We start from the raw sequence: 22,627 nt of genomic DNA, 5'->3' as shown, positions 1-22,627 counted from the left end.
TTGCGATTTTCATTATTGAATCACGTAGAAAATAAGACTCACCGAAAATGTGTCCTCATCCAACATAAACCGCAAAAATTCCATTTGATTTAGGTATCGTTTTTAATCAGGCAATCAGAACGACCCCGTGCAAGTCTGCGATTGGCTGGTTTTTGTTTACATTTGCAACGCTGTGCCAAGTAAAGCGAGCGTGAAGGCAGAGGTGGTGTTGAGCGAGAGCGAGGGAGACGTAGCCAGCACGTAGAGCAGAGATCTGCAGGAGGGCAAATAAGAAAACCGAGTGAAAAACACCATGATTGTGAGTGTATGTGGATAGTTGCAAACGTTAAAAATACATTTTTGGAACACAGAATATATTTTTGTTTGCTCAGATGAAGTTTTGTTTTGTTTTTTTTACCTAAAAACCTGATGTTGAGGTTAATTGGAGATTCAAAATTCCCTGTAGGTTGTTAGTGGTTGTCAATCAGCCTTAGCGCAGTTTGAGTTAGATTATAAAACCCGACACAGCTCTGTCAGCAACATGGCTAATCCAAACCAGAAAACACTGAAGATGATTAAGGGAATTTAGAGCAACTTGCCCCGCATCTATGATCAAATTTCATTTTCCCTGTACATGAACACATGCGGATCTTTTGCTGATCAACCAGGCAAACAGCACTGTTGTTTCAAGCTTACGGATCTTCCCAAATGGGCACAATGTCTCATAGTTGGCAAATGAAATAAATAAAACCGATTAAAGATTTGTTGTCTGATTCTCTCTGACAGGTGAGAAGTAACTTTTTTGTGATGTTCTTTTTTATGTTTGACGCTAGTCAGCCTAATACAGTGAAATTGCTTTGAGCTCATTTAAATTAGGAGAGCTGTCATCAGATGTGTTTTTGAAATCGCACGGACTGATCTTATGTCCTAATGATGATGATAACTTTTATGTGTATAGCACTTTTCAAAACATAATTACAAAGCTCTGCAGAGCATTTAAAGCAAACGAGAGTTCACTAAAATGCATCAACTTGACTGGAGAAAAACAATAATGACAGTTTAAAAAGTATTTTTTAATGGTGTTTTAAAAGACGAGAGCGTTTGCAGCTCTGATGTCCTCAGACAGATTGTTCCACAGTCTCAGAGCCTTAATTGCACAGATCCTCAGTCCTGGAAACACCAACGTGGGCTTGTCTGACTCTTGCAGGGGAACAAGAAGGAACCCAGGGAATTAAAAGTTCTGCTGGAGAGTCTGAGCCTCTCTGAGCTTTGTAACTAAGATGCGTGGTGTTAAAATCAATTCAAAGGAAGGGGAAGATGGGTGACATTCCCATTTCTTACAGTTACAATCCAGGTTGCAGAGTTTCAGAGGAGCTGAAACATGTTTCAGAATCACTTGCAGCAGAGAATTAAAGATAGAACAATTCATAAATCTGCAGAAAGTCACTGAGACAGGATATCCACAGTTTTGAAGTCTGGCTTCCCCTCTATTCTTCTCTCATAGGCGACGCCATCGCCCAGCTGACAGACGTCGGATCAGCCACGCCGCTTCAGTCAGACCCTCATGTCACCGTTTTCAGCGACAGGACAGGCATGGTGAAAGCTGCACGCCTGCTGCTCTCTTCAGTCACTAAAGTCCTGGTGCTGGCCGACCGCATCGTCATCAAACAGATAATCACATCACGCAACAAGGTGAGACTTGCTCATGTGACAGCGCCCTCTTGAACACACACACACACACACACACACACACACACACACACACACACACACACACACACACGCACACACACACACAGGAAGTCCAGAGCTTAATAAACGTGCCCAGGCTTTCCAAAGGAGTACTCTGGGCCTAAATGACAGTAGGCAGCACATTTAATGATCACATGAAAACAGAGGTCCAGATACTGTCTCACTCCATGTACCTGGCTATGCTCTTAGCCAGACAGTGTGATATGGACGAAGCAGGAGCCAAGAATGGAAACGGGGGGGGGGGGGCTAATCACGACTGGTTAGCGTTGTTTAGACAGACACTCGACAGCCCCCCCCCCCCCCCCCCAACCTGTTCTCCATTACTGGCAAACACAATTACATCTCTTCCTCTTCTTTGTTTGGCATGGATAAAAGCTTCTGCGTTAGTGCTGCCAGCTCGCATGGCCTCTGCAACCAAATTAGCAGCTGCATGGACTACTATTAAATAAAATGTGGGTTAGGACGTGCTTAATGTAAGGCCTTTATTTAGGCTATCACTGATGTAATTATACCACATTCAAACCACCAGTATCACTGAAGGGAGTACAGGAATAGCACAGAAATAAGCAAGTAGTAGATGTTTCATGTCACCTGTACAGTTACTTTAATTATGGGGCCTGCTGCATGTTTTTTTTCCCCTGTAGTATTTATTTTTTTCCCATGGTCCTCTGGTTTCTCACCTCTGCTATAGGTTCTGGTGACACTTGACCATCTGGAAAGAGTCAGCACCTTCCAGGAGTTTGTGCAGATCTTCAGCCAGTTTGGCAACGAGATGGTGGAGTTCGCTCACCTCACAGGAGACAGACAGAACGTGAGTGGCACGTGAACGGATGCGTACCGGGTTTCAATTTGAACAGCACTAATATAACTGTTCACTTAAGAAATGGAAAGGTGGTTTTTTCACTGAGATGTTCCCGACTATTAATCAGATTTTTTGTTTTGTTGACGGGGAAATTAAGACAAGTGTACTTGTCTAGAAAAGGAAAACTATATGGAAACAGTCAGAATTGAGCACAATTTAGTGAAGTATTTTAGTCATTATTGCCAAAAATGAAGTGACCTTCGTGGTAAAAATGGTGAAGTCTTAACTGTTCTGACAGAGACATATCAGAGAGTTATCAAACTTCTGTAAAGAGTTATCTTCTCTGTGAATATTGCTCAAACAACATACTCTACATATTTGCTAGTATACAAATGTAAAAATATGTTGGAGTAAATTTGGAAATTCTGTCAAACTTGAACTGATTAGATGCAAGGCGATTAATAAGCCGAGCAAACAGCACTGTTTTAAAACTGTTTCTCACACCTGTCGCCCCCACTAGTGAATTTGTTCGTGGAGTAATTCAGGTGTGGACAAGCAAGGGGTCGGATACAGTATTTAATCACTGAGCCAATTATTTGTGGGAATAACCACGTGTTTGAAGCTGCAGGTGAATAATCAGCTAGTTTGTGTAACAATATTCTGAAAGCAGATGGTGAAAACAAACTATTTTAACAAGCAACATCTACACTGCAAATGTGCAGCAACAAATCAATCCCCCACCGTTTTCACAATGGTTTCATCTGGCTTTCATTACTTTATGCATCCATTTTTTTATTTCTTTTATTTTTTCACTGCAAGTTTCAATCCATTAAAGAAATGCTCTGAGTGGTATTCCTCAAAGCCGTCTCGCATCGCGATTCGGCGTAGATGTGAGCTGACCTGTGCTTTCATCCGCTGCTTCTTTCTGCAATATGTCAGCTTTACTGCGCACTTTACTGTGCAAATTTGCAAAACAAAACTTTTTTTTCTGAAATCTTCAGAAAAGACGCGGCGTAACTTTGGGGTTCTAACTTTGTACTGTCAGACTGCTAATCCTACTTTGATGCATACATTCAGCCTTCGCAGCTAAAGCGCTTTGCCTGCAGAAGTTTATGTAAAGTGCAGCGGCTGCGATATCTAGACAGGGAGGGAGGATCGTCCATCCCTCTTTCCAAATTTCATGGGCTCATGTTTTGACACACACATCACGTCTCTCTCCATCACCCCTTGTTGCTGCTAATGTGTTCTCTCCTCATTTATCGCCCTGTTTTCTTCGTCTTTTTTTTTTTTTAATCGCATTTCACTCCTCCTCATGCACACACATGCACAGGCATGCATCACATCTACATCTATTGAAGCCAGAGAGTGCATAGGCAAAAATAATGACAGATAATCACTTCCTCTTTGTAATCTATGGCAAAGTGCCCAAAGAGGAGTTGATTCAGCTGCCTTTTTTTTTTTTTTTTCTAAATCCTGCATCTAGATAATTCAAGCTGTCTATTTCTGTGTAGAATTGCACAGAGAGGGATGAAGCAGGTCGTATCCTATCTCTTCTATTCTGGTAGCATCCCTTATTGTTGGATGACGCCTAACCTGCAAAGTTTCATGTGCATAAACTTGGATAGGAATCAGTGTTATATTTGGATGTCCTCTCATACCAGGACGAAAGAGATTTGCTGGGTACTTTTGGTGTTTTATGTCCCTCAGACATGCCAAGAGGTCTCAGAAGTTGTAACTCAAGTAAAGCCACCTATCACCATATGGTGTGTGTGCGTGTGTGTGTCTGTGTGTGTGTGTGTGTGTGTGTTTGAACTGTAGGACCTGAAGGATGAGAAGAAGAAAGCCCGGATGGCAGCGGCCAGAGCAGTGCTGGAGAAATGCACCATGATGCTCCTCACCGCCTCCAAGGTACAGTACAACTGGGGTTAGCACTCGGGCACCCGGCAAGAGTTATGGATTATGTCCAGCTTAACGATTTAGGCTTTCTCAGGTTCCTTTAATTCCAAGGCTTTTGACATGCTTAATAGAATCTTAACATTTAAGTTGAAGCCTCGTTTTCATTGATAAAAGGTGAATCAACCATGTTGAGAAGCATGAAAAAGGACAGAATTTGAAAAAAGGGCAAAAGAGGTTGTGAGCTTTGACATTTCACATCAACCCTCTTCCAAAAGACTTGCCTGAGGCACCCCGATTGTGAGTCGGCGCGGATCAACAAAGATGCCGTGTTCCACCGAATGCGCTGCGCCCTGGAGCAGGTCATTGAGATAGTCACCGAGGCCCGGAGCTGTGGGGAGAGCAAGATCCTTCCTGCCAGCATCTACAACGGCATCAAGGATTTCAAGGTAGATTCCGATCATCGACTCAGTGAAGTAGCCACTTGATGAAACTCATCCCGCAAATCAATGAATGATCCTCATCGTATGTGTCCAGGGGTGTCAGCCTATTTTAATGTCAACTGGACCTGACCATAAACACTATTAACGAAAACATGTTACATATCCTGGAAAACCCGTGTTCAAAACCTCGAAATATTGTCAACTTCAAAGTTTTTTTCATTAATGTTTGTGCAAAAGAATATGAGAACATCTTGAAAATGTTCATTTTGCCGCTGCAGTATTTCTCCTCTGAAACTTTATGTGGGAAGAGGTATACTTCCACTCCGAACACAGGTTTTCTGAAGCCATCAGCGCCGCCGTTTTCACAAACTCACATTCATGGTATTCATGGAATGATGCTAATGCTATTCCACTCGCAATAACCTTTCACTGCCGCATCTCTTAGCAACAAGCATTGTTGCCATCTGCTGTTTAGTTTTTGTGCCTCGAATGTTACAACCTCTCCATCTCCCATTTCTATTTATTTAGGATGGTGGGGGATTTTTTTCCAGTCGAACCTCAAACTGCCTGAAAGGCAGGATACGACTCTGGAAGGGTTGCCAGTGTTGTAACTTCCACTTTTACTGAAACAATGAAACAATTACTTTCTTTATTTTTCCACTTTGCGACATCATCCTGCAGGCCGTATCGAACCTGTTTTTGGCTGCATGTTGGAAGAGCCCCATTATTTTAAGCAAAACTCCCCAGATCTCTCCTTCATGTTAGTGGCTGCTGAGGAAAACCATATTTGCATTCATTGTGGTTGTGTTGTGGCTTCAAGTGTGACTCAGAATCACCAATGAACCTACATCACTCTCACTAATCTCTCTCCTCCTCGTACGCCTGCAGATTAAAGGAACAAGCACTTGCAAAAACATTTTGGCCGGGGTCTTTTCAAGTCGAGAGAGACTAAGAATAAAGTATTTTCAGAAGAAATCTGGAGATGGTGAATAAATTGTGTTTTGAAATGGTGCAGCAGCTTTTAGTGGCAGTTTACTGAAAGCTCTTATAAACTGGGCTTCTTATGACGCATAAGCAGGAACTTTTACTTCTCCTAAAACCAGGTCTTTGTTTGACACAAGAAAGCTGAAACAGAAAATCCATTAGCTTTAGTTTGTGTTGACGATGTGGTTTCCAGAATGTTTTGTGCACGTTTGATGGACCAGGGTGAGATTTAACCCCCGACGCAACCTAAATCCTGCAGTCGCTGCTACACAGTGATAGATGCATAGTATTGATAGTCTGACTTGTGCTTTCTCCTCCTCAAGACACTGGTTACCAAAGCTGTTCCGCTACAATGGTTTTCTGTCTCCCCCCCCCCCCCCTTCGTCTATCCATGTTCTTAAATGCTCTTTCACCTCACGCAGTCCAGCGTGGAGTGCCTGCGGGAGAACCTGCACTCCGTGTCACCGCAGAGCCTGACCGGCCAGCTGGAGGCCCTGGTGGAGCGGACAGAAGACTTCACCGATTCGGCCTACACCAGTCACGAGCAGCGCCAGGCCATCCTCGGTCTGTGCCAGCTGGCGCGCCAGGACGCTCAGCAGCTGGTGCACGCCTGGGTTGAAGCGGTACGTTGGCACACGCAGGCACGGCGCTGCAGATGCACGCACAGACGGAGGGATACTCAGAAAAAACATATGGTGGCATATGAAGAACGGTCAGAGTTTCAGCTGAAAGACACCCGTGTTGTAATCAGTATATAACCAATGAAATAGAGGATTGTTCTCACAAAAAAAGGTGAGCTGTGGGTTGAATTTACATTCGCTCCAGATTCTCAGTTCATGCGTTCTCATGGAAATGTATTTTTTAAGTTTTAGATATTGTTTTTTATCAAAAAAAACAAAACACAAAGCTTTTGATAAATTGCAATCTCCTGCTTATCCTGCTCAGCATTGAGCTGATCAACAGATTAATCAGGAGTGTGATCAGCAGAATGATAAATGAAGGAAACGCTTGCTGTCGGCCTTTTTACAAAACATTTAAGTGGGAACACGCTTTTATGCGTCATTGTGCAACGTTCAAACTTTGACGCTGCAACACTTACTCACGCTGCCTTCTCACTTTCTTTTCACATCTCTCTTTTAGAACAACCTGATGTTAACCCACCTAAATATCAGTTTTTCTTATCCATCCATCCGTCTTCTGTCCCACTTATCCAGTTCAGGGTCGCAGGATGCTCAGCCTGGACGGGTCGCCAGTCTGTCACAGGGAAAAACCCGTATAGGCAGACAACCACACACACTCACATTCACACCTAGGGGCAATTTAGCATCGCCAATTGACCTCATGTGGTTTTATATATATATATATATATATATATATATATATATATATATTTTATTTTATTTTTTTTTTTTTTTTTATTTAATTAAAAAAATTTAAACCATGGCTTGTTCAGCCGAAGAAGAAACATTACGTAGTGTTCCTTAGTATTCAGCACAGGCTCCTTGGCCTTGAAAATTGATAGACTTATGCAACACAAGTCATTATGTTGCAGCTTCTCATTGTCAACTTTTTCCCTTTGTGTTCTCAGTATACACAGAGCGGCAGCTGCTGCATAATTGTACAGGAGTGCCTCATCTCTCCCTCCCCCCGCAATTGCAGGTCACGTGGAGACTTGAAAAGACCAGAAAACTGCAGCGTTTCGAAATTGAAGTGAAAAAGCTTGAGAATTTGCAAATATTCTTGGGTGTTCTGCCCAGTTCAGTGTGTGCTCCTGGTTGTTGTTGTTGTTGTTGTTGTTGTTGTTGTTGTTGTTGTAGCAGATTCGGCAGAATCAAAAGCGCACTTTTGTATTGGCTGCTTTTTTAATTTGAGCCAGTCTGAAATTAGGAAAATTATTGTGAAATATTCAAATTTTATTAGTTTATGTGGTACAATCTTCAATTATCTTTATTTTTTGAGAACAAAATTAAGATTATATTGTTAAAAAAAAACAAAAAAGACCAACTTTAAAAGCACAAACCTAAATTACTAGTCCAGTCTTTTTGCGGTGCTTTGTCACGTCTCTTGTCACGAGAGATTGTGCCCGAGTCCATGAAACCACATTGGGTCTCATGTTTTATTCTCTTCTGCTTCTCTCATCGGAGCAGCAGTCTGTCCATGCCAAGGAGGCCCCGGAGGACATGGAGGTGGTCATCCTGAAGACGTGCCAGAGCATCAACGACCTCAGACGTGAGGTGAGCGGCGGCCTCTCTTTGTGTCTGAGTGGATGTGCTCGGGTACAAACATGACGGGAATGTCTGTCGCTGGCTGCCCTGCCTCTGTGGCTGCGTTCCCACCTTACCCTAACACGTCACCTCAGCTCCCCTGCTACCGACGTCTCACTGCCAACTTCTTTCTGTCACCTACACTCGTTTCAAAATCCTCCAGATTTCACTCTTGTCTTTCTTTCTCGTGCAATCTCTCCTCCTCCTTGCTCCTCTTAGTGTGCTGTTCAATCTTTGATTCCTCCCGCAGCTGCACAAGGTGGCGGTGGGACGCGCCTCGCACCTGCTGAACGTTCAGGGGGAGCAGTTGCCCCTGCGAGCTCTCAAGGCTGCCGGCGCTGAAGGAAACCTGGAGGCCGTGTCGGAGTATTCACGCAAACTCACTGAGCAAAAGGAGCAGCTTGTGGAGGTGGGTGGGATCGGGGGTGCATGGTATTCTGGATGGTTCTCGCTGTTAGACGGTCAATAAGGACAGGTTACATGTTTACACTTCCAGAAAACCCAAGGCCACTTTGCTGTACTTTACTTTTATAGTACATCTCAGCAACAAATTCACATCAAATTATGAACTATATATGTTGGGACTACGTGTTTTTTGTTTGTTTTTTGGTGTTTGTGAGTTTCACCTGACTATAATATCAGACTAGCCAGCCTCATCTAATGAACAGCATGAACTGGTGAAGCCACTTGGATAAGAGACGAAATGTCTCCCAAACACTTATGACATTTCAAAAGCATTTCAAGAATGCCGGCTCATGTCATTTGAGTATTTTTGCAGTAGTGGCAGTGGACCGGAGCCTCAGGCTGTACAAATCTCACACTCAAGAAATCCCCTCAAATGCCATGTGGTATCCAAACGCAAAGGCAAATTTAAAAGTGGAATAAGAATAACTACCAAGAGCGATAGAAAGCGTCTTCAGGAAAATGTGTTTGACATCCATTTGTTGATTTTCTTTGGTTAAGCACACCCCCTACTCTCTAATGAGATGTTTTTGACATCCAGCAATAAGCTACTGGGGCAATGCAGAAGATTTGGCTGCTTTCTTTAGGCCATGCAGGGGAAACTCTAGGTGTGCAAGCCACTTGCAGCATCCCCATTAAAAATCAAATCAATAAAGTATTGATTTCACATTAATACATTTTTGACTTATCTGTTTAACTTATTCCAAATAAGTAAAAAAAACAACGAATAAACACATCCGTGTTGAATGAAATTGCTATTAGTCCGTCAAGTTAGCTGTGATAATCCTCCTTGTCCTCCTATCATCTTTCTTTACAATCTACTGATGACACATTTTGTATATAAGAAAAAAATCTGTTGTCAAGTGTAATTTATACATATTATTGATTTACTTGACTTCTTGAGCAATGAAAACAGAATTGACACGATACAAAGCTGCAGCAAACTAAAAACTGCAACAAGCTTTCATTTATCCAAAAAGTACTCAACTTGTGCTTTCAATAAATAGCAGAATTGATATTTCACTGTCAATCAAATGTAACCCTAGCAGGTGTTTTGATTATGCGAATACAAGTGGAAATAATTAATTTCATTTTCTGAAAGTTTGAATGAGTCATTGCAGAATAAATATAATTATTGATCCCAACATTTTCTTAGGAGTGTGTGTGTCTGTGTCTTCTGATAGACTGGGAGCCTTTGTGCACTTTGCCATTTGCTCTGAGGGTTCAGCACCCCCCCCCCCGACCTACACTAGATACAAGGGGTATAAATGATGGATGGATGTTTTATTAATGTCACAAGCACCCTAATTGAAATTCTTTTTCCGTGTGTAATTCACTGCAGACGTGTCGGCTGTTGTGCCACGTGTCGGGTACAGAGCCGTTGGAGATTACCTGCATTCACGCTGAGGAGACCTTCCACGTCATCGGTCCACAGGTAAACATATGTCTACATTTTGTTGTTTCTAAGTTTGTGATTAGGTGGTTGCCCGTTTGCCTCATGTGTTAATAGCAGCACATAGCGGCCAGGAACAGTGAAACACACTGAGAGACTTTTTTCATTAAAGTTGCGATGCACTTTGTTCCATTTAACACTAAGAATTACATGTCATTAAAGTCAAAACTGGTTACACTGCGATTCAGGAGTAAAATCACACATGGGTAATATTCCACTAAGGGAGGCAAGATAGACAATTTACTCCGTCTGCCTCCTACACCTTCCATTCATTCAAAATGGCCGAGAACATGCTGTCCACCCAGTCCTCCATCTCCGATCTAATTATATTTGCTCTTGGAAACCATCCATGCCAGTAATTATCAGCAGTGTTGAATGTTCCCGTCCTCCAGCTCTAATGTCAGGCCCCGTATGACTTTACGGTAATGACGCCGCTCCTAAGTTCAAAGGTCAATCAATCAATAACGACACAATATGGGTTGGCACTGGCGCTATCTTACTGTCACTTCCCAAAGTAATGCCGAGGTGGCCCAGAGGGTAATTGGCTATTAAATACTACACTGTATGTGTTTGTGTGCGTGTGTGTGTGTGTGTGTGTGTGTGTGTGTGTGTGTGTGTGTGTGCGTGTGTGTGTGTGTGTGTGTGTGTGTGTGTGTGTGTGTGTGTGTGGTGTGTGTTTCTTATATTGTGCTTCAATGGAGTCCAGAGGCCAGAATGTATTTACAGTTATAGATATTTAAATATTGTATGTTTTGCACTTAAGATAAGCCTGAGCTTGTACACATGAAGTATGTTCAGTCGCACAAAGATTACAAAATTCTTCGTATTTTGGGAAACGTTAGGTCATAATGGTTTAGATGATCCCAGTTCAGTTCTGGGCTTGGTGCCTTTCTTTGTGAAGTTTGCATGTTTGCCTGCTGGGTTTCGCCTGGTACTCTGACCTCCTCCCTTTTCTGTTGGTTCATCGGTGGCTCTAAATTAGCTGTCCGTATGAATATATGTTTTCAACTGTGTCGGTACTGTGAGGGATTGGTGATCTGTTGAAGTTTTACCCTTCTGACAGTTTTAATTTTTGGATTGTCTCCAACCTTCAACTCTAAATTGAAAAATAGAAGATGCAGAAGCTGGATGGAAGACTTTAAGCTCTAAACAACATCCATTTGTTCAGATCAACAGGAGCGTCTGGCAATAATAATAATTATTATTATTATAAAACAAGTACACAAAGACCAAACAAACAGCAATATAACAGCAACTTTCGAATCAAATTAAAAACCAGGAACAGACAAGGATGAAAACTGAAAAGAGTTTTAAGACACTGCAATAAAAAGCTGCAAGGACTCAAATGTCCATCCCTACAATGTAAATGACATTTGTCTCTTTCCTTTTCTTACTTTGATTACTTGACTTCTCACTGTTAGCTGACAATTCCCATGATTCTTTCTTCTCGCTGCTCCACAGATCATCTCGGCCGCTCAGACGCTGGCCCTCCACCCATCCAGCAAGATTGCAAAGGAGAACCTGGAAGTGTTTTGCGAGGCCTGGGAGTCGCAGCTCTGCGACATGGCTCTGCTGCTCCGAGAGATCAACGACGTGTTTGAAGGCAGGCGAGGTGCGTTTAAGTCAACGGGTGCATGTGTGCAGTTGGGTGAGCTGCGGCGGCGGCGGCGGCAGCGGGGCTTCGCAAACAAGCAAGAGAAAGTCTTTCTGAAAGAGTGAGAAGGAGGAGTAAATACATGGAAATGTGCTGCCCATGTCTGAGTCTGAAGAGATAAAAAAAAACCTTCATGAGTCATTCTGTTCCTGAACATTTCAGCAGAATTAATACAAGTTGAAGCTCAGGCAAAGCCGGCAGCATGAGCATATCTATTAGAAATTAATCATCGTGGACTGTAGGAAGCATCTTGTAAAAGGAATAACGTCAATGTCATTGAGCACCCATGTATTCATTCCTCCTCTGTACCGCCTCACTCTGTTCACTATTGTGTTTGGCAACCTGACGTGTCCAAGTCATGGACAAGCCACTCTTAAAAACGTTCCTCTTTGTATCCTCACTGACAGAGTCAGCAACAGAAAACACACACACAACCTTAGGTGTGTGTGTATTTGGACACTATGTCCCCTGCACATTTAGATGTGTGTTTTGTGTCATGAAAGCGGGACGTAGGTTGTTTTGGTTTTTTTTAAACTCAATGCTTTCTCTCTGTAAACACTCGTAGTTTCAGGATTTCTCTCAGGTATGTGACTTAAATATAAAGTGTTGTAAATATTATCAATTGCAGCCGAGTGTGTCAAAGGTGCACGCAATCGACGAGACCATTTTATTCCTGCATTAAAATGTTTTATGGACATTGTGAAGAGGCATTTTATTATCTTCTCTTTTATTATTCTTGCTAATCTTCGCCCGTGAACATGACACCTGAGTTTATTGCCCCTGTTGTGCATTGAAATGAACCGTGCTGTTTATATTTATGATGCTAGATAAAGATGTGTCAGAGGTGGGCAGTGATAAAAGCGAAATAATTTCCCTTTCTGTAATCACTGAATAGCTCTAATTGTAATCAGTTGAAAAGTGCATTTATCTACACAGTTAGTTAAGAAGCACAAACAACTGTGGGAATATGATATGTCGTTAATATCAAAGCTTAAAGCGATAAAGTGATAATCACTATAACTCTCCTCTTTCAGGAGACAAAAGACCTTATTTGTCACTTCCTCGACCCGGGGTGAGTATCACACGTCCATCCGCACAACTGTTCCAACGATAAAATGCTTAATAATCCTCTGATTAATTTAGGAAATCTGCTTTCCTCCAACAGAAACACTCGGCGAACCTGAAGACTGCCAAGGCCGTCAAGTTGGATGCAGAGGTAGCGTGCACCACAAACCCCACCGGCACTCGGCACAATGCATCATGTCACATCTTGTACCGTGTGGTGGCGGCACTATATCCATCTCCGAAAAACTCTCTGTCACTCTCTTGAAGAAAGGATCATGTTGGTATGGTAATATGCTACAGTTTTGCTGGCCGGCACTTTTGTTCCACACACTGCTCCTCCACACACAGCAGGATTATGCTGATTACAGGATTTCCCAGAGTATAAACAAGTGAAAAGCACCCTGTTTGCATATATGTTTTTCTAACGGCGTACATTATGCCTCAGTCTTCCAAGTTGTATTAAACTTCAATCAGACTGATTTTAGGCTGTGTACGAGAGCGTATTGTTCTTATCAATGTTCTATTTTGCATTAAATGCAGGATAATGCTTGTTGGATTGTTGTGTTTGGTTTTCTACCAGCTAAGAACACACCTACAAGTTATAAAATATAAAAAAAAATATCAGCAGAAAGTGCTACTGCATAATTTTTGTTTGATGGGTTTGGTCCTTATTTGATCCGCCTGCAGCTCTTTAATCAGAGCTGCATTCACACTCCGAGTGGACTTTAATCAAACTGCACAGGAGAAAGTTTGCGAGCGTACTTGTTCCTCGTGTTCAGTGCACACCGGGGTGGTGATGGCGGCGATCACACTTACATGAATAAACTGCAATGGTACGAGTGTTTGCATGGTGGACACCCCCCCTAAATGGTTTGAGTCTGCGTGTGTGCAGGAGCAAACCAGCATGGCCAAACTGGGACTGGAGCTTCGTCTGCTGTCGTCGGATGTGGACACGGAGGTGGAGAAGTGGGAGGAGCAGGAGCACGACGTGGTGCGGCAGAGCCAGAGCCTCGCCAGCATGGCCTACAACATGTACCTGTTCACTCGGTAAACCCGCAGACACCACCACCACCACCACGTCGAATTTCAGCCGGTCCGTTTGTTTCACAGCTCAACCGAGCAAAGCTTCCGTCAATCTCTTCAGAGGCCTGGTGTTAATTAGATGTTGGGACACAGATATTGATATTTACCAGGCGCAGCTTCAGGCTCCGACTGAGTTGACGTGGCACTGACTCGTCCAATCAATGAAACAATTGCATTATCTCAGGTCACATTTTGGGTGTTGTCCTCATCCATCTTTGTGGCCCATGGATATGTTTTTAATATTCTCTCTTTTCCCTATTGATTCCGCAGAGGGGAGGGGCTGCTGAAAACAACACTAGATCTTTTCCATCAAGCTGAGGTATCCGCTCATCTGTCCTGCTCGCCTCTCCTTCCTTTCCTCTTCCTTCCATTTTATTAAAAACTGTAAATTGATGCATGTCGGGTTTTATTAGTCTGAAGACACACTAGATTAACAATCGATGCCCGCTTCCATTCAGATCTGATAAGCCACGACAAGAACCTTTCACCCTGGCCAAAATACAGTGCAGTAGGTTCCGAGACATCTTAGACAGGACGGGAAGTAGAGATATATCCCACTGAACTGGGATCATTGCCAGTAATATACAGTAATTTGTAGAATCAAGGCCCCAAATGTCAACCAGAATTCATTCAATTTGGAATTGAGCAGTGGAGATAAGAGAGCAAGAGGAACGGGAGGGGGAAAGAGACGGGAAGGCATACTGATAAGGAAAGCTGAGAAAAAGTAAATGCATAACATTTACAAAGTATGTTTTTTTTTGCCATTGAAGAGCTTCCAAGTGAAAGTTGAAAGACTTTTAGTTCTGCTCGTTGAGGAAGGTTTTTTTTTTTTTAATTGTCTGGTTATTTTTTTTCTTACTCCTAAGGTTCTTTCTGAGGAGGGACTCCAGCTGTGCTCATCTCTCCGCACTTTTTCTACTCAGGTATATACTAATGTGATAAATTTGTCTCTTTCAAACACTCTCTCACACACACACACACACACACACACACACACACACACACACACACACACACACACACACACACACACATACACACACACACACGCAGTTTCAGGCTGTAAACCAAAGAGCAGTGCATTTACATAATATGGTTACAGAACATTTCTTGCAAAATAAGCACTCAAATATGAAACTAATGCACATTAAATGAAATAAATAACACATTTTTAGAGACGTAGGAGAAATACGAATACACTAGAATACAAAAAAATGAAAATATACTGTCTATGTATGACATAAAGCAAGTTTATTTTAATCTGGAAGAATCTGACCAGCTACCGTGACACAGAGCTTTGTGCTAAGAGGACAAAAAATATATAGTTTATTCACTTTTGAACAGGGTGAGCTTCAAATATTCAGCTTGAAAAATGCGTGTCGACACCTGTGCCCCCACCCACATTATGCCTTTCACAACACTCCGCGCCCAGATCACCCATTCTGACGTGCCGCTGTGCCAGGTCTGCCTTATAAATCACACGGCGAGAGCAGGATATTAAGGTTGTCACACACACACACACACACACACACACGCACACACACACACATCCTCCTCTTCCTCTCCACTCAGACTCGAGATCGAGCAAACAAATGTAGCCTTCCTTCCGCCTGCCCTCCACCACCTTCTTTCTTCTCCAGGTCCTCCAAGTTTAATTAGACGGCTCTTCTTGACAGCCTTTAACGAGTGCCATTTGTCACCCACAAGTGTCTGCGGGGTGTGTAAGTTTGGGCAGGTGTGGCGGGGATCGGGGTGGGATGTGCGACGACGGCGCTGCACTAATTCATAATCAGGAGGCGCCGTTCTTCAACGTGCCTCATGCTTTCTGATTAATGACATCAAACAAAGTGGTGCTAATGGAGCTCCCCCGGTCTCACCCTCCACACCGATGGTTCTTTGGCACTACACATGCCTACAGCACACCTGGTTTGCCCTCAATGGAAAGTTAAAAAAAAAAGGTTGATGTTAATTAGCTCAAGCATTTCTATTGAGATTTAAGAGGTTTTCTGGGCTTTAATCAGTGACGATTAATGCTACCCTCAATAAAAGAGCATGTGCTTTTAAGTCAGTAGTATCTGACACACTGACGGCCCCTGCGACTGAGATCTAACTAGATTGTTTCTTTTTGTGCTGCACTGTAAATTTCATCCAATACATTTATCAGTTTCTGCTCATTTTACCAGTCCGCCCTGTGAAGAGAAGAAGAGGAAATGGCACCATAAACCATAGTCTGAAAGAATCCTCTTCTTTCTCAATGTTCCAGCTAGTTGATGAGGAAAAGTCAGTTGTGATGACAGAAATGGAGAAGCTGGTGGCATTGTGCCAACAGCTGCAGATGGGTGCCAAGACTCCTGTGCAGGGCAAGACTGCCACCTTCCAGAAGGTACCCACATTGCATTCTGTGTGTTCGCGCCTGCATTAATGAATTAAAATGTATTTAAATGATTTTTGATTAGATGTTGTCCAGAATCTGTTCAGTTTGCACATCAAATTAGTGATATCACTGAGTCTCAACAAGACAAACTTGTTCAAATAGCTTTGACTGCATTAGACTGTGTATCCAACAGCATTTGGGTTCCAATGAGGCAGTTGACACTAATGACCAGTGGTCATTAGTGGCTATAGCATAATCTTTGAATGACCTGTGACAACATCTGAGACTTAGAGCTTCATTAATGAATCTCTGCACTGAATTAATGAATGTAGATGAGTTTGCCTTGGGTAACTTTGTAATAAAGGCAAAGGTTGAAATGAAATGGAATAGCCGAGGCATGAAAAGACCCCTGCTGATTAATGAGCATAGGGTTTTCTTTTTTTTTTTCCACGTATTGACTCAGATTTATGAGATCGCAACCTAATCTTCACTTGATCTTTACCACTGCTATCAGAGTGTTTGTCAGGCGAGATTTGGCTGTAGATTAATGATTATGTTAAATGACACTCTCTTAAAGTACTGATGTATAATTTCACGTCTTTGTCTTCAGGTGGACTCGTCAATCCAGACAACCAGAAGCGTTTTGGCTGTGGTCCTCTCCCTCCTCCCATTCTGTAACAAGCTCAACAGAAAGGTGAGCGACACAACAACCGTCACTGAATCAGTATCTGTCTTAAGTGTGGTGGATCCTGGTTCAAATCCCGGCTGTGGCAGGAAGGGCATGCAGTGTAAACACTAGCTCAGTCCACTGTCTGTGTTGCAGCGACTTGCTGTGGTGACCTCTGTTAAAGGAGACACGGGAACTACTAACAACATTTGGATGCCAATATAACTGAAACAGACAAATTAAAGACGATAGAACCAACGAGAGGTGGAAAAATGATAAAGATGAATAATATTCAGTCTTCTGGTTCCTATATCTCCATTGTGAAGACTGTTGAAAGGAGTTAATGTTTCATGCAGTGGCTTTTATTTTTGTGGCCAAACATTTGATGAGTAATGAAACGCCACCAAAGCAGCAAAGTTTTTCTTTTCTTTTTACTGTAAGCCAAAGAGAAAAATACATAAAACACGAGAATTGGGAAACTAACTTTCTGTTGCTTTTTTAAGTGCAACCACTCGCTCTCATGTGCCAATAACCAAATAATCTGTTTTCCTTGCAAAATTGATAGTATCAAGATTTGTACTTTACTGGCCCAACATGTTCTGCTCTGCTGGGGTTTTTTTTCATGTGTCATCTCTCTGTGCTGTCCATTTGCAGTACAAGTCAGACAGGAACAGCCTCAGCTCTCCGCAGGATTGGAGAGAAAGGCAGGAAGCCTCCACACCCATCAAAGAGGAGGCGGCTCTCAACGGTAACGGCTTTGGTGTCAAGTCCTTGGAGCAGCACATGGCCAGCCTCAACCTCCTGGAAAGCAAATAGTCCGTCAGACACTGTCCCCTGTCTGTTTTTGTTTTGCTCTTCTTTTTGGATCAGCACAATAGCCAGCCTCACCTCCAGGGACTACTGCCTTCATCCTCATTATGTAGCCACCATCGCGTGGTCTTGAGCTGTGGGGTGAAGTTGGCCGCCGTAGGTCAGCTAGAGTTTTGTATTTGCTGTCCTGGTGATTAATTATAGAAGGCTCATTGAAATCAGAAGCACATCCAAGCTCTCTTTGTCCAATGGTGCAGTTTTACTCCAGGGTGAGTTGGGTTACCAGAAACACCGGTTCCACCTCAGTCCACACGGTGGAGACAAATCAGCCATTATTACAATAGTGAGTCTCCAAAGAAAGTGAGGCCTGGCACACCACCTTGTTTTAAATTCACTCTCCTCACATCTCAATCCACTGAGTTGATGAAGTGATGAGAGAGCAGAGGGGAAATCCACTTGATGCTCAGCTCAGCCATACATCTGTCTTCACTACGTGCCTCTGTGTAACAAGCCTATTTGTTCTGTGACGTACTGTAAATGTGTTGCACAAGTTACATGGGAAAAAAAAAAACAGAAAAACAAACTAAACCTGAAATCCCACCACGCATGAGCACCCAACCCTTTGTGTTTGAGTGTACAATGATCATTGACTTGTTCACACTTTTTATCTAATATTAGCCACAGTGGTACCACGTAACACCCATGATCACTCGCACTGCAATGTTGACCACGCCATATGACTAAATGCCATAAAGTTCACGAGACATTCCCCATGTGCCATGCCAGCTAAAAAAAGAAAAGAAAAAAAAAATGCAAGAAAATATATTTATTAAAAATGTAATGCCAAATATTATCAAGAAGAAACAGATCCTCAGCTTCTGAGAATGAAACTATATGATTCTCATTGTTTTCCCGTCATGCCTGCAGGCATGTTTCTTTGGGATAAAGCTTATTAGTAAGATGAAACGAAATATATATATATTACTGAACTGGCACCTATGTCAAATGAAAACTTGAAGTGTACTTGTTATGAAGACTATCATTGTGAAGCTGCCTTGTGGGCCGATACGTGTTAAATGGTATATTATATAGAGAAATTATGGTACTTGAAGCATATACTTGTGTGTATCCCAAGGTGGTGACTTTGGTACGAGATGGGTATGTGGTAATGTCTGAAATGTACGTCATACATATAGCTTTTAGGAGTCTTTGTACAGTGTGAGAGCAGCTAAGAATGCTGGGTAGTGTAGTGGCACTACAGAAGAGATGAAATCATAAATCTAGTTTTGGAGCACCTATTCTTTTGACGAAAGGGTTAATGAAAGTGAGACGAAATAAACAATATTTTTCTTAAATGTCTGTTTCTTTATGTTCTGCAAACTTTGTTCTTTTACATTACTTATCGGGATGAAACAAACTTTTGCTTTAACTAAAACCAAACGATTCTGTATTTCCTTCATCAAAGTCTCATACAAAAACAAACAAAAACTAAAAGTTCAAATGCTATATACACAAAAGTCTATACACATAGGTAACTCCAAATACAGATAGAAGTGGCTATCTTTCTGGTGGCTTTATCCAGTGCTGGGAATACGATCAACCACAATCGTTGGAACAAAACAAAAAGTGAGAAATACAACTTCCAGAAAAAAGTCGTTGCTGTAGCATTTGGAACTTCTTAATAATCCTGCACCTGCTGCTTTGTAGAGGCTGGAGTCAGCAGGAGTGAAGCCCATCACAGTCGAAACAAGACAAAAGGCAAGATCCACCCTGTGCCTACCATCGGCCTCTCACAAGGCTCACGGAGGGACAATCACACAAATGTACATTCCCAAAACAAATAAACGTTGCCATTAGGCATTTTCTTTTAACATACATGCAGCAACCGGCCCCAGTCGAGACTCTAACCTGGGCCTTACTGCAGCAAAAGGGCTAATTATTTGTTCCAACAGCCACAAAGATAGCCACCACCATTCAAATTTGTTTTCAGTCTTATATGGATTCGGTAAGAACAAGTGGAAAATATTCTCCAAGAAAAGTACAGAGTATCTGTAAACTTGGAAAAGGCGTCTGCGTGGAGTTCTGTCAAGAAGGCTGCGACTGGGCAACGCCGCGCTTGGAGACGATGCTCTCGAACTGCTCTCTGTTCAGGAGACTCTCGGTTATGCTCTTGCTCTCGTCAAACTTTGGCAGGATGACAGCGATATATCCTTCAGCGGACGGCTGTAGAGATTTAAAAAAAAAAGGCAACGATTCAATCTAATTCAAACTTTCATTTTCATGAGTTCAGCTAAATTCTGTTGGTCTAATATTGACTGATTAATCATCATCTGGCCTCTCTAAGGTGCACGTGCATTTACACAGATGCATGCAAACATGCTGTAGAAAGTATGCATAACACACATTATAAAGTGAAAATACTTGTAACATACCTTCTCCAGTAACAGATTAGGAGTTTCTAAAATATTCTCATTGACTTCCAGGAGACGACCTCGGATACAACTAGAACAACAGTTTGTGTAAATGATTAAAACGCATAAATATTTAGAAGACAGATATGCTTCAGAACTATAGCCTCACCTGTAGATGGTGAACTCTGTGTCATCTGTGCATGTTATCCTACACAGCGGGGCGTAATCGGTAAGAAACTGCCCTCCCTGTTGTAAATGCAAAATGATTAAAGTTTGAAGCATTATTAGCACGTACATAAAACTAACAAATCTGTGCACAGAGAACAAAATCATGTGAAGCTTTATTAATTTACCCGCTTGGACTTGCCGGAAACTTTATTATTCAGCCGACTGCAGCCATGACTGATCTGATAACTGATACTTTTGATCGCTCGCCCGTTCTGAAGAATCGGGTGGGTCTCCGCTATGGTGACAACACAGATTCTGCAAAATAAAATAAAAAAAACATACATTTTAAAATCTGTTGAGCATTTCAGAATTATACATGCAAACGTACACTTCTGGTCAGTACAACTCTTAAAAATAAGAACGCACACATATCCTGAAGCCTTAAAGTTTTGACATTAACTTTGTTCTATTTGGATCTGTCACAATCACTATTTTACGGAGTCCACCAAGAGGTTAATAATAAAACAAACATAACCATAATAAGCAAATAAATACTACAGATACTGATAGTCTATATCCAGTAAGGAAATTCATGCAATAAATCTAAATCGATTTTTTTTTTTAACTTCCTGTATCCAACACCTGACGATGTTTCTTTTAGCATTAACTCTTACCTATTTGAATGCTGCAGGATGCAGTGGTCCTCACACGGTTTGCCCTTCATATCTAATTAAAGCAAAGACATACATTCACAACATCATTATTTATTCTACCGGGAATAAAACGCATGTGTTTGTGAGAGCTCGAGCTAGCCACTTAGCATCAAGTTCACATGTGATAAACTAAACTCACCAGCTCTGTACCAGCGTGTGTAATACCGGTCTATAACCGAGGGCGCCTGTGTGTCATCGTCTTTCTCCTCCGGACAGTCCATTGGAATTATTTACCACAAAGATTTTTGATTTTTGAAACAGAAATAAAAAATCTCACCGCACAAAATTTAACCAACTTTGTTCACCGGACAGATAGTGGTGCAACACCAAGCGGTACGTCACGTCAACCCTCCCCAAAGTTGCAACGGGCGAACGTTCCGCTTTTCGCCCTCCTTTTTCTGTCGCTTTTCAAGAAGGTTTGAGTTGTTTAGTTTTGTCTGGTTCTCTTTAAAAGAAGAAATAATGCTCTGTTCAGTTGAAGGATTGAGTTACACTGACCTTTGCGCAACTTTCTTGGGTGGACCTCCACCTTATTCACAGGTATCTGACTGATGTTGACACTGAACTCACCAATTCTCCAAATTAATGCAAAAGAGAGATCTAAAGACATTTATTCTTCAGTACGTGACCGGTGCAAAACCGTTAATTTCAACAAGATAACAGTTTAACAAACACTTTTAACAAAAGCTGATTAATTATACATACTTGTGCGATGAACTTGTTTAAATGAAGACCCACATACTTCGGTAAATTGAATCGGCACAGCTAAATAATGTGACTATTACAATTCTGCTGTGATTAAGTTTTTATCCCTGAAAACCCTGTCAGAGTGATTTTTCACATTGTCCACTAGATGTCAGACTATTGCCAACTACTAAATAAGGTTATATTACAAATGCAATTTAGGAAGACATGCAAACTCTTCACACTGCACTTTTTGTTGTTGTTATATTGACTGTAAAGTATTTCCATGCTTAGCTCAGACGTACTTATATATAGAGTAGTTTAGAGAAATCTCGTGTTATCATTTCTTGGCATCACATGTGGAAAGTCATTTGCCATTTTCACACCTTTTAAGAATATGTCCTCTTTTTTCTTTCCACTAAGGTCTAATGAACCTCACTCATGCAGATAAGTTTGTTGAGTCTGCATTATGTAATGCAGTGGGAGAGAAGGGATGCAGGAATGAAGGAATGTTACCCTCCCTGGATCTGAGAAATAGCCCTTCTCGGGTCAATCACATACCAAACGTGACTGGGGCGTTATCCTCCTCCTGCATGACGGGCACTGCTGAGGGAACCTCTACCTTTCTGTGGCACTGGCCCCAGCACCAGTCAGATTATTCAGTGATGACTTCATCTTGGTTACAACAGAGAGAGAGTGAGAGGGGACTCAGCTGACATTTTGTTTGCACAATGACTTTTCCACACAGCCACTCACCATTTACCAAAGCTCGGAAAGTTTTCTCTGTCAGAATCTGTTCTAATGACTTTTTCCATGACTCCTCTGCCTGTGGTAGGTGGTCGTCTGCAATTAATTTAGATGAAACATAAATCCATTGTGGAAACAGCGCACACAAAGGCTGTGTGTGCTGTAGATGTGCAGCTGTGCATCGTGGCTGCAAGGCAGGGACATAATTATTGTGATTTA

General features: G+C 42.1%; 2 protein-coding genes across 4 annotated transcripts in view; one reads left to right on the top strand and one right to left on the bottom strand.

Moving 5' to 3' along the window:
- The window catches only part of ctnnal1 (catenin (cadherin-associated protein), alpha-like 1), a 50,119-nt gene extending 31,646 nt beyond the window's left edge, over positions 1–18,473 (top strand). For both annotated transcript variants that reach the window (XM_080485175.1, XM_080485176.1), the window contains exons 3-19: positions 1,484–1,671; positions 2,423–2,542; positions 4,352–4,441; positions 4,705–4,875; positions 6,276–6,476; positions 8,001–8,087; positions 8,368–8,526; positions 9,922–10,014; positions 11,494–11,644; positions 12,721–12,758; positions 12,852–12,902; positions 13,644–13,798; positions 14,105–14,153; positions 14,701–14,757; positions 16,098–16,217; positions 16,819–16,902; positions 17,530–18,473. In XM_080485175.1, the coding sequence (XP_080341301.1) occupies positions 1,484–1,671; positions 2,423–2,542; positions 4,352–4,441; positions 4,705–4,875; positions 6,276–6,476; positions 8,001–8,087; positions 8,368–8,526; positions 9,922–10,014; positions 11,494–11,644; positions 12,721–12,758; positions 12,852–12,902; positions 13,644–13,798; positions 14,105–14,153; positions 14,701–14,757; positions 16,098–16,217; positions 16,819–16,902; positions 17,530–17,691 (1,976 nt within the window). In that variant the 3' untranslated portion in view covers positions 17,692–18,473. The remainder of the gene's footprint in view (positions 1–1,483; positions 1,672–2,422; positions 2,543–4,351; positions 4,442–4,704; positions 4,876–6,275; positions 6,477–8,000; positions 8,088–8,367; positions 8,527–9,921; positions 10,015–11,493; positions 11,645–12,720; positions 12,759–12,851; positions 12,903–13,643; positions 13,799–14,104; positions 14,154–14,700; positions 14,758–16,097; positions 16,218–16,818; positions 16,903–17,529) is intronic.
- A 24-nt stretch (positions 18,474–18,497) lies between these two features.
- Positions 18,498–22,311, bottom strand: abitram (actin binding transcription modulator). Of its 2 annotated transcripts, none has more exons than XM_080485177.1 (6): positions 21,117–21,309; positions 20,939–20,990; positions 20,450–20,579; positions 20,266–20,342; positions 20,118–20,187; positions 18,498–19,908 (listed from the first exon to the last, which is right to left on the bottom strand). In XM_080485177.1, the coding sequence occupies exons 1-6, from the start codon at positions 21,196–21,198 to the stop codon at positions 19,771–19,773; spliced, it is 549 nt and encodes a 182-aa protein (XP_080341303.1). In that variant the 5' UTR covers positions 21,199–21,309; the 3' UTR covers positions 18,498–19,770. The 2 variants fall into 2 exon arrangements, with proteins under 2 accessions (XP_080341303.1, XP_080341304.1); XM_080485178.1 differs by lacking the exon at positions 21,117–21,309 and adding an exon at positions 22,223–22,311 and having other exon boundaries at positions 19,038–19,908.
- Between the last annotated feature and the right edge of the window lie 316 nt (positions 22,312–22,627).

Source organism: Lipophrys pholis, assembly GCF_963383615.2.
Source record: "Lipophrys pholis genome assembly, chromosome: 17".
In the NCBI taxonomy this organism is placed as follows: Eukaryota; Metazoa; Chordata; class Actinopteri; order Blenniiformes; family Blenniidae; genus Lipophrys; species Lipophrys pholis.
The sequence above is the reverse complement of the archived record's forward strand: the minus strand, read 5'-3'. Positions and strand labels throughout refer to the sequence as shown.